The 12352-nt window shown below is 42.5% G+C and overlaps 1 protein-coding gene across 1 annotated transcript; it reads left to right on the forward strand.

Annotated features, from left to right (window-relative positions):
* Positions 1 to 811: 811 nt before the first annotated feature.
* FAM8A1 (family with sequence similarity 8 member A1) lies at positions 812 to 8049 on the forward strand (the record flags this gene model as incomplete). The annotated part of the gene is made up of 5 exons (XM_080710088.1): positions 812 to 1433; positions 2404 to 2524; positions 4473 to 4596; positions 5720 to 5859; positions 7905 to 8049. 5 exons carry the CDS (start codon positions 812 to 814, stop codon positions 8047 to 8049), a joined length of 1152 nt encoding a protein of 383 aa, XP_080566214.1.
* Between the last annotated feature and the right edge of the window lie 4303 nt (positions 8050 to 12352).

The following is a 12352-nucleotide window of genomic DNA, read 5'->3' on the forward strand; positions in this document are numbered from 1 at the left end:
GCGTCCACAGCAGCGGAAAGTATATTTTTATGGTCACAGGCCAGCTCCAGGATAAGGACGGACACCAGCCTTCACATCTCCATAACCCCTTTCCTTATTTTACATTTGAAATTTTCTGCTTGAGCCATTTCATCTTAATATAAGTCCCAGTTTGGCTGCCTGTTCTAGCTTCTCATCTTCTCAGGGGACAGATACATCCTGTCACCACCCTGTCAGGTACAAATGGTCAGCTGGAATGAATGTGGGCGGACACCTGCGCGGAGCCCAGCGCCGGAGGCTCGCTCTGCTCTGCGGAAGCCGGCGCGGGGCTAACTCCGGGACTCCTCGGAAATCCTCCTGAGCCATCCGAGCACTCCCGGGATAGCCCGGGTCCAACCCCATAGAAGTGTCTAGTGGACTCGGGTCTTTGCAACGCAAAGGGGTGCTGCGGGAGAGAGGAGGAGCAACCAACCGGTGTCCCCGCCTGTGCTTCCGCCAGCGCGCGCAGCGACCTCACGGAGCCACGCCCCCGCCTGCGCGCGCAGCCTCGCCCGAACCTCACGGCGCCACGCCCCCGCCTGCGCGCGCAGCCTCACCCGAACCTCACGGCGCCACGCCCCCGCCTGCGCGCGCAGCCTCGCCCCGCCCTGCGCGCACAGCAGCACTCCGCCTTGCCGCGCGCCCGCCCCGCCCCTCCGGCACCGCCCCGAGGGGCGGAGTTTCCGCTTCCGGCGGCGGATTGTTGACGCCCGCGGTGCTGCGGTGGCGACGGGGCGGCCGGGGAGGGACGAGGCGCGGTGACAGGTACCGCGGAGGGCGTGCAGCGGCGACGATGGCAGAGGGGCCCGAGGAAGCCCGAGGCCGCTCCCCGGGGCAGGATGACGGCGGAGGCGACCCGGAGCCCGGCCCTGCCCCGAGAGGCCCGTCCGCCGCCGCCCCCTGCCCCCGGGCCGTGCCGCCGCCGAGCCGGCACCCCGCCGCGGGCCTGGCCACCCAGGAGGCGCCGGGGCCCGAGCCCGAGCCGCCCCGAAGGCGCAGGGAGGCGGCCGCGGGGCCGCAGGAGCCCTCGGCGGGCTGCGAGGCGCCCGAGGCCGCGGCGGCCCGGGAGAGGTCTGCGCGGCTGAGCGCCCGCGAGTACTCGCGGCAGGTGCACGAGTGGCTGTGGCAGTCCTACTGCGGCTACCTCACCTGGCACAGCGGCCTGGCCGCCTTCCCCGCCTACTGCAGCCCGCCGCCCGCCGCCGCCCCGGCCGCGCCGCCCGCCTACTACAACCCCTTCTACTTCCCGGGCGCCGGGGTCCCGGGGGCGGCCGCGGGCCTCCCCACCCCCGCCCCGGCCGCGGGCCCGGTTCCCCGCGCTGCCGCCGTGCCCGGGGCGGCGCGGACGGCCCCGGCGACCAGGGCGGCGCCCGCAGCGCCTTCGCGAGCCGCCAGCGAGGCCGGGCGGCAGGCAGGTGAGGAGCGCGGCGGGGTCGGGGCTGGAGGGGCCCGGGCTGGAGGGGCGGGACCGCGGCTGCCCCGGCCAGTGCTTCTCCGCGTGCTTTAGCTGGCGTTTCCCAGGCCTTCAATCCCCTGGGCGCGCACCGAGGAATGCTAGGTCGGCTTCCTTTATTTATACCGGGCGCCCGGGATGGATTCCTTTACTCCTGGGACTACACTGTCCACATGTAAAGAAACCCTTGCTCTTCAAACCATCCTTCTAACCCTGATCTTCAGCCTCTGGAGAGTGAACAAAGCTGAGCTCTCGGGTGTCAAACCCATTTTTTGGAGGGCCACTACTAAGGTTGGAAATAATGATGTAAAAGCACATATACATGCATATATACATATGCAAATGGAGTAATGAAGCTTTGAGCCCTCGCTTACAGATCTTGTCTAATAACTATTTCTGTGTGGGAACTAGAATATTTTGAGTTATACTTTTTCGCCATCTAGACCTTTTATTTTATTCAGCCACAGATAACCTACAGGATAAGGACTGCTTGATGCATGGATATGATCCTAGTCAGAATTTAGGATGGCAGATTGATAATCATTGGGTGTATTTTGTAGAAAACAAGACAAACTAAATGAAGGGGAGGGTTAGGATACGGAATTTGCTTTATACCAATTGTCTATACTTAGCCTCGATTTTTACTACACACATATAATTTTGTATAAACATGTAATCAGATTCTTCATTTGATTTCCTAGCAAAATATGTTGAGTAACCTATTCAGATTTTTCTGTGAACTCAATTTGTAAACATTGAGGTGAAAGCAAATTTAAGTCCTGAGTAAATAGTGGGGTAGCATTGCTTTGCTGCAAGGTTATAAGTTTAATTACAGAGTTGTACCTTGACTACTTTTCCCAGTCATTACCTGACTTTTGTCCCCCACCTATGTGAAGTGATTAGTTTTCCTAACTTTTTTTTTTAATTTGCAGGCAGAGAGTATGTTATTCCATCCTTGGCCCACAGATTTATGGCAGAGATGGTGGATTTCTTTATTCTCTTCTTTATAAAAGCAACCATTGTCCTAAGCATTATGCACCTCAGTGGAATAAAGTAAGTGAAGGACTTTTACTTTAATTCTGTTTTAATTCTGTTTAGAGGCCTTGTTCTAATCATGCTTTGCAAGTGACTACATGGATATCAGGTTTGCTAGTGTCATGATTTCTTTATAAGGGTTTTGTCAGCATTTTGATTTCTTGCTGGTTTTAAGGAGGAACTACAAAGGAAGTTTTAAAAAAAGCTCTAAATAAATTCCCTAAGATCTTGGGGATTTCTCCTATCAAAAGTAGGTAAAAGAAGCCTCCATACCTGGTTTGCTTTTATTCATCGATTCTAGGCCAGGAACTAATTTCCATTACTATTTTGTGGAGTCTCTAAAGACAAAGGCATAAAAAGCATCTGATGGTGACTTGGTAATCACTAGTGGCATTTCCAAATGGTATGGTGAATGTGAGACATTTACTTAGGGTTTTGTTTTTATTCAAATAATAGAGCAGTTATCACTTTCTAAGCATTTTGTGTGTATGAAGCAGCTAACCTCTGTATCTCAATCCTTATTTAATCTTAGTACCAGTATGAGGTAGACGTTAATGTCTCTTATAGAAACTCAAACTTGGGCTTATGAGAACTAGTTCCCGAACTTAAAAAGTTACAAAGGTAGTGACAGACTCAAGATGCAAACTTGGCAGTCAGATTTCAGGCCCTAGTTGTAAACCTGAGTATTACTGTGATTCTTCCTGCCCTTCCTCCCTCCTCCCCCTACCACATTCAGGCACCAGCTCATTTATGCTCAACCTCCTGAAGATATTTCAACCCAGAACATTTCCTCTTGCTGCCAGCTATTTTTCCCTCATTATTTTTTCTCCTCATTCAGTTACTGTCATCTCTTGCTCAGATTATGACCAGGCTCATGATAACTCATCTCCTATCTCCTACTTTATTTCAAGTCTATTTAAAACCAAAATGACCATAAATATTGATTCTACCCCCTCCTGCTCTCATTCACTGGCTTCTCATTGTCAGTATAATAAAGTCTGAATCTCTTCATATGATTTAACAGAAACCTTTTTTTTCTTACTCACTGTTACCTCTCACCTTTGATATTTGAATCATATCAAACTTTTTATAGCTTCCATCACACACTGCTTGTTCCAAAGCTGTCCTGTCCTGCTATTCCCTTTCTCTGGAACGTTCTTCCCCTTTCATAGTCTGGCTAAGGTCTCTTTACCTTTCCGATCTGAGCTTAAATGTCATTTTCAGGAAGCTTTCACAAGGTTAAGTGTAACTGGTATGTTTCCATGGAACTTTGATTCTCTATCACAGTTTGCATCCTACTTTGTCAATATTATTCTGTTTTCCTTGATGGGTTAGAATATATGAAAGCAGAGGTATTTTGAATTTGCTAAACATTATATTCATGAGGGTAGTACAGTACTTGCTCATAATAGCACTGTTTTTGTTTTGTGGTGTTGGGGATCAAAGTCCAAGCCCTGTACATCCTAGACAAGCAGTCTACCACTGAGCTGTACCTCCAGTCCAGTGGATAGCACACAGGGCAACAGCATGCTTCTCCCCACCAAGCTATATTGACTAAGCTACTGGATGTTTTTTGCAAGTACATCCAGTACTTTAGGCTGGGCACCTAAAGATTAACTTAGAATTTCAGTTAAAATTTATGACTTAGCCGGGCGTGGTGGCACACACTTGTAATCCCAGTACTTGGAAGGCTGAAACAGGAGGGTCTCACAGGTTCGAAGCCAGCCTCAGCCACTTAGGCTCTCAGCAACTTAGTGAGACCCTGTTTCAAAATAAAACATAAAATAGGTTGGGGTATAGCCCAGAGATAGAGGCCCCTGGGTTCCATCCCCAGAAACACACACACACACACACACACACACACACACACACACACACACAAATTATGACTTAAGATTAATGAAAAAAATCAGTACAACTGTCTGATAACTAATTATAAATAACCCAAACTATTCTTTTTGTGTAGGGATATCTCTAAGTTCGCTATGCATTACATAATAGAAGAAATAGATGAAGACACGTCAATGGAAGACTTGCAGAAAATGATGGTTGTGGCGCTTATATACAGATTATTAGTTTGTTTTTATGAGGTAAGTAATTCATTGCAGCAAATAGTAATTTATAGCAATCTAATTTTAGATGATCAACTCAAGTAAAAATAGTGAAAATTTATAATCATGTATGTTCCTCTATTTTGTCCAAATTTTCTTTAACATATTTTACTTATTATATATTGTTACATTAAAATTGGTATTATTTTTCAAGGTAAAAACTGTTGAGCCGGGCGTGATGAGGCACACTTGTAATTCCAGCATTTGGGGGGATGAGACAGGAGGATCATGGTTCAAAGACAGCCTCAGCTCCTACTTAGGTCCTTTGCAACTCAGAGAGACCTTGTTTCAAAATAAAGGATAAAAAATAGGGCTGGGGGGGTGTGCCTCCGAGGTAGAATGCCCCTGGGTTCCATCCTCAGTACTGGAAAAAAAAATCCTTTTGTAATGTTTTTCAATCTTAGAAATAAAATTCTACTCATTTTGGTCCAAAAAAAACTTGCTAAGTTGGTTGGGAAACTGCTGCATTTTTCCTTAGAAATAACTTGCTAAATATGTGTCATAGAGAAATATTACAGTAGACATCTTGTGGTGTTGAACACATTAAGTGGCTTCACCTTTGAGTGTTCTATGCAATTTTCTTTCAGCTAGAACCCCCCCCCCAACCCACCTTTGGGTGATACTGGGATTGAGCCCAGGGGCATTCTACCTCCAAGCTGCACCCCCTGCCTCATTTTTATTTTGAAATAGGGTCTCACCAGGTTGATGAGAATCTCACTACAAGCTGAGGCTGGCCTTGAACCTGCAGTCACACAACCTCCCAAGTACTGGGGTTACAGGTATGCTCCATCACACCCAACTTCAGCTTAGACTTTTTTTCCTTTTTTTTTTTGTGACACTGAGGATTGAACCCCGAGGCATTCTACCTCAGGTATACTCCCAGCCCTATTTTTTTTTAACAGCTTCTTGCAAGGTTGCTGAGTCTCACTACTTCCTGAGGCAGTCTTCAAACCTGTGATTGTCCTGTTTTAGCCTCCCAAGACCTGGGATAACAGGTATATATCACCATGCCCGGCCTAGAAATTTTAAAACAGGATATGACAGGAAAACTTATCTTAAAATTAGTTGAGCCAGTACATTATTTAAATTATCCTTCTTTTAGATAATTTGCATTTGGGGAGCAGGTGGAGCTACCCCAGGGAAGTTCCTGCTTGGGCTTCGAGTTGTGACCTGTGATACATCAGTGCTTATTGCACCAAGTCGGGTTTTAGTGATTCCTTCCTCAAATGTTAGCATTACAACGTAAGTCTCTTTTAAACTTAATCTACTATATACTTATGAAAAGAATGTTGTTGGGTTTTTTGTGGTACTGAACCCAGAGGCATTCTACTTTTGAGTTATACCCTCAGCCCAGTTTTATTTGGAAGCAGAGACTCACTAGGTTGATGAGAGCCTCATTACTTGCAGAGGCTGTCGTCCCTCGAACGTGTGATCTGAGGCTGAGGTGTTAGCCTTCCAAGTACTAGGATTACAGGCTTGTGCCACCATGCCTGGCCTCAAAAGAATGCATTTTAAGTACAGTCTTGCCTGGCATGTTTTGGCCAATGACAGAAAGTATGCACAGCAGTGGTCTCCTAAGACTGTATTACCCTAGGGGCTTTGTAGGCATCTTGTGTAGTATACTCTGATGATTTTTTGGTGACTAAATCAAGGACATATTTAGAATGTGTTCCATTGGTATTTTACAGAGGACCGTATTTAATGTTAGTGTTCAGAAAATTGTTTTATGGTATATACTTTAGATAGGCTCTATCTATACTTTTTAAGAAAGCTTATGAGCATTTACTTCAATTGTTGTAATAGAACCCTTTTCAGTATCTGTATTCAAGATGATCACTTGCAGGGCATGGTGGCGCATGCATGTAATCCCAGTACTTGGGAGGCTGAGACAAGATCATGGTTCTCAGACAGCCTCAGCTATTTAGTGAGGCCCACTGCAACTCAGTGAGACCTTGCTTCAACAGAGAATAAAAAAATAGGACTTGGTTGTTGCTAGGAGGTAGAATGCCCCTGGGTTCCACCCCCAGTACCACCCAAAAAAAAAAAAAAAAAAAAAGCATTTTTATGAAATACCTCTGAAGAGGATGGTTTGTCGAATCTGTATCGGTGCTCTTCACTCACCTCTTACTCCCTAGATCTACCTTGAGCTATCATTGGCAATACCATTATGCATGTGCAGTGATACCTGGGATTGAACCCCAGGGGCATTCTATTGCTGTACTATATCCCCAGACCTTTTAATTTTCATTTTTTTAAACAAGGTCTCACTAGGTTGCTGAGGCGGTCCTCAAACCTGTGATCCTCCTGTGTCAGCCTCCGAAGTACTGGGATCATAGGTGTGCACTCTGTGCCAGGTGTGCTCCTGCTCTGGAATTGTAGAGCTTGTGGCTCCTGCAGTCCTCTAGTGCTGACTTCCAGCTCCAGGAGAGAATGTGGCTAGGAGTAATGAAGTTGTGGAGGTGAATGGGCAGTTATCAATGGAGCCAGACAAGACTGCCAGAATGATTCAGTGCTGATTGTTTATAAGGGAATATGAACAAATGACTGCCTTTTCCTGAATGTGCTTAAAATTTTGTGGTTATAAAACTACTTTTAATAAAAGTAATGGCTGGCTTTTATTAAACATTTCCTTTATACCAGGCAGTTACTAACAGTGCCAGATACTATTATACTCGTTTTGTAGATATGCAACACAACCAGAAATTGACTGGATTCAGAGCCCATTCTCTTAGCCCCTGCACATTTTCTTAGTATTTCAGTGCGCTAAAATGTAGAAATCTAACAATAGGATAGTTTTACATTTTGAAGTATTGTCAAGTGTTTTAAGGCTTCCTTTTAATAATTGGACCCAACAAAGGAGAGACCTGATAAAATAAAAATAATTTAAAATAACAGTGCTTCATATAAGATAGAAAATGTAAACTGAGTTAAGAAAAAGTGAACATATTCAGTGTAGGAGATAATTAAGATAATTAAGAAGTGATTCTAGAAAAGGTAAGCATGGGGAAACAGTTACTCTTTTCTTCTGGCAAAAATCAAAGAAAATACTACAAACCCTTACTTCATATTTAGAACTATTGCTTTTCATATATAAAAGTTGTAAAATTGCATGTGTTGAAGTTTTTAGAAAAAGCCATAATTTAAAGTCAACTGAAAATAACTCATCAAAGGTAAAAATTATCTCAATCATCCTTTGAGCTTGTGTATATTTGAACTTGGTAGGCTATCATTAATCTGCATGTGGCTGGTGTACAACTTACTTGATACTTCTGCTTTAATTTTTTTAGGTCCACCATACGAGCTCTGATCAAGAATTTTTCTATTGCTTCTTTTTTCCCTGCTTTCATCACACTGCTGTTTTTTCAGCATAATCGAACAGCCTATGACATTGTAGCAGGAACCATTGTGGTAAAAAGAAATGGAGTCAGATGATGCTCCCAAAGACTCCAAATCCCATTACTTGGGACAAGACAAGACTAAATTATGTATCAAGACCATCAGTATCCCTGGGTTTGTTAACTGGTGATTTAGGAATTAAAGCAGTCACTCCAGTGTGATTCGGGTGACTATTCTGAAAGTATTGATTTTACTTGAATGCCAAAGAACTTTTCCAGAAGAAAAACCTGTTAAAGTGTTAAAATACTTTAGATCAGAAAGAAGGCAAATGGTTTCATAATCAACAGTGGACAATATATACTTTTTTTTTTAAGATCCAAGGCATTAGAATTTGTTGAAACATTTTCAGCATTGAAATCTCCAAATGAAATTCTATATTTACTTTGGTTTATCCCAAAATGATGGAAAATGTCAAGTTGTGTTTTGTAAACACCCACATACTTCATCTTTTAGTTAACGTTTCTTGGTGAAGTTTTGTTTTGCAGGGAGGAGGTGAGAACACAGCTTGGATAATTCACTTACTTCTCTTCCCAGGAGGTACTGAGTTAGCTGCAAGGGCAAGTGAGGCAGGCTGAGCAGCTCCTGTCCCTGGAGATTCTCTCTACATACTGCAGTTCACTGTAGTAATGGTGTAGTGACTTTGCAGAAAACTTCTTAATGTTTAAACATGTACTTGGGGTCAGGTTTTTCATAATGATGAAAAAGTATTGTCATATTGCTATATTATCACTTTTTTTTAGGAAAGGTAAGTTAGTGATTGTTTATAATGATAGGGGAATAAATTTTCACTACAAATTTAACTTACAATTCATGTGCAAGTATTTCAGTGTCCTGAAATCAAACTGTAAATATGTGGGTATAACTTCCTTCCATCAAGTTGTTGCATATTTACTATAAACCTACATTCCGTGTGCGTGTGTGTATGTATGTCTGAGTGTAGCATGAAGTATTGGTGCTGTCGGTGTTGTGAATATTAGGGTAACTTCTGTTTATATACAGCATACCCACATAGAACTTCTTGTATTTCATATAGTTCCATTACCATTGAAACAGCAAGGAGTTAAAGAATTTTAGGATTTCATGAATACTAGTAGCTTATGAAATATAACCAAGTTTCCCATTATGAATAAAGCAAGGGAAACTATCATTTCCAGACATTATACCAGCTTCTGCAAGCTCATTTGGGCCTGCTAGGGACAAAGTTTCGGAAGAAATGTTAAGCAAAGTAATATTTTGTGTGTTGTCACTTTATTCTGAAGCAGAACTGTGGGGTTTATGTCTATGTATGCTTTTGTTGTATGTCCCAGTCAGCTGTGTTGAGATATACCTTGCACTATTTATATACAGTTCATGTCCTATTTGAGTCTTAAGTCATTTTCTCCAACTCTGAAATTATTCTTCTAAAACACTAAAATGTACTGCACAGTTCAAATTAAATTGCCTTGTTCTTACTCTTAAATCTAAAAGCAAATGCAAGACATGTCTGTTATCGCTACATCAGTTTTTAAAGTGGGGGTTCCTTGATAGTCCAACTTCACAGAAAGCTTAAGTGCAGAGTTCAAAATAAATCATTCACTTATAATCTCTGCAAAGTTAAGTTTTATGGCTCTTCACAGTAAACTTTAATCACTGAATTAAGCTAGAAATTGGAAAATGTTACATAAATTTAGCACATACTATATGCACTATTTTCGCCACTGACTGTAAGGAATTAAAGTCAAAAATTCCTTTAGTCCTCTTCTTTATTTTATAATTTCTGCTCAGATAATTACATAAGTTGCCATCTTGGCTGTTAAAAAGTGAAAAAAGCAAACAAGTGGTCCAGTTTGCTATACATGAGCCATTCAGATTCAAGTAATGTACTGTATAGCCCTGTAAAACAGAGATACAGCTTTTGTCTTTACATCAAAACCCAAGTCTGTTTCTATTTATCAATGTAGCACTTGGGGAAAGCAATTTTGATGCTCAGTGTTGGAAAAATGACAAATGGAGGGGAAGGTCACATGTCCTTATACCCCTTTTCTCTTAGCAGTTTCCCTTTGAGAACACTTTCTATTTAGTATATTTCACTTACAGATGTACTGATTCTTGTGTCAAACATTTCTCATACTGAAGTTCTAGCCTAAAAAGGAAAGAGAAAGTGTTTCATAGTACAAACATTATTCATCATTTTAAAAAGGGAAAAATTAGAATGTATGCCAAGTAAATATACAGTTCAAAAAGTATGCCCATAAGTTAAAACCTTAGGAATAATTTGGTGATGAAAAGGTATTGCATCTTATTGCTAGACTCTTATTGAGTTAAAAAGTAGAACTGGCAGTTAATTTTAGCAACCAGAAAATCTCCATACTAAAAGTTCCCTGGAGTGCCTTGAGAAGGTACACCTTGAGGATTTGGCTTACTGCCCAGGGTTCCCGCCAGAGCCAGGGCTGCTGGGCTGGGGCGGGTGTGGGCGATGGCAAGCCCAGCCTGGAGACTACTCGATGACCACAGGAGCGGAGCTGCCACATTTGGACAGCAAGCCTTCAGGTGCCAGTATTAAAAAGTACTGCCCAACTACTACTCTAGCACTGTGTAAGTTCTTATTTAAACATTTACCTTTCGTTATCACTCAAGTTGTTCGGATTGAGGGAAAACATTCTACTTAAGGACCATTGTCTAGATTTGAAATACAAGTCAAATCTCCAGTGTTTTGATGCTTGAGATGACAGAATATAACATATTTTAAGAGGAAAAGTATTTCCAGCAATGGGAAGGTAGAAAGGATTTGAAAATTTATACCACTTGCTACTTTGGAATAAAGGGTTTTTTGAGGACGATGGAGTATTAAATGTCATTCTACATTGGAGAATGACACTGTTCTTTGAAGAATATGCCTATTAACAGTATTTCTAAAGACTGACAAGTATCATATTTTAATTACTTGCATCCCTATCCCTAAGACCAAGTATTTACAACATGTGCTTGTCTGGGTGAAGTTCCTCATTGCAAACAAACAGCATATGCACATTTCCTTGGTAGTTCATTATATTAGGGCTTGACTTGCAAGCAATATTTGATGGCCCACCTATAAATTTCATTCTATTTTTAATAATTTGTATTCCACCAATTTGTATTTGTCTCAATAAATACTTAAGTCACCACTGCACCTGGGTTGTCTGTTTCTTTAAGGTTTGCTGAGGAGGCATTGCTTTTGGACATAGAGGTGGGTGAAAACATCCCCCTATAGGGATTATACCGGTACCTGAATTGAATTTACTGTTGTACTAATTCAGTCAGTCCTTAATTATTAACCTTCACAACCACACCATTAATCGGTAACAACTCAGTTCTCACCTTAAAAGCCTTGCCCCTTATAACCTTTACAGATCATAGGGGAAGAGCAGCCAACAGTGTAGCATGGTCTGACAGTAGACAATGCTATTATCAGAAGCTAAGTGCAAGCTGCACATTGAACTACAGTGAAAGGCTACTGGAAAGGCTGCCTGAAGGCCCTGCTTAGGTCACACAGCTGGAGTGTGCAGCCAGACTCGGTACTCCCAGTTTTTTCAATGTTACACCAAATTTATCAGTTCCTATTAAATATGCAGACTTAATTTTCCACTGAATTTCAGAATGTCTCACAACAGCTTACTGTTTAAAATATCAAGTGATAAAATACTATATAAGAAAAAAAATACCAGAATAGTAACAGCATATAGACATTTTTTTTTAATTATTTGAGTTGTACTTTTTTAGTGGTCTGGGAATGGAACCCAGGGACATTCTGCCTCTGAGCTATACCCTACCCCCACACTTTTTTATTTGAAAACAGGGTATAGCTAATGTTGCTGAGAGCCTCACTAAATTGCTAGGCTGGCTTCAAATCTGTGACCCTTCTATCTCAGCCTCCTAAGTATTGGGATTATAGGCATCCACCACCACACCTGGCTTACTTTTTCTTAATTTCTAGAAATACTACTCAACCTAGCATTTCACTTAACATATCTGGACCTCAGTATATCAGAAGACCTCCAGGTATTTAATGATGCAGATTTCTGGATTCTCTCCAGACCTAGTGAGTCAATCTCTATAGAGGTAGAGCCTTAGCAAGTACATTTGACACACTCCACACTCAATGATACACAGAACCACTAACTCTTTGTCAACTAACAATTACATAAATATGTCTGGTTACATCTTTTTGGTGTGTGGTACTAAGGATGGAACCCAGGGTCATTCTACCTCCAAGGCATACCCCCTGCCCTGTTTTTAATTATTTTGAAACAGGATCTCAAAGAGTTGCAAAGAGCCTAAGTAGCTGAAGCTATCGGTGATCCCTGTCTCAGCCTCTCGAATG

The sequence above is a fragment of the Muscardinus avellanarius genome (genome assembly GCF_963383645.1).
Source record: "Muscardinus avellanarius genome assembly, chromosome: 14".
NCBI lineage: Eukaryota > Metazoa > Chordata > Mammalia > Rodentia > Gliridae > Muscardinus > Muscardinus avellanarius.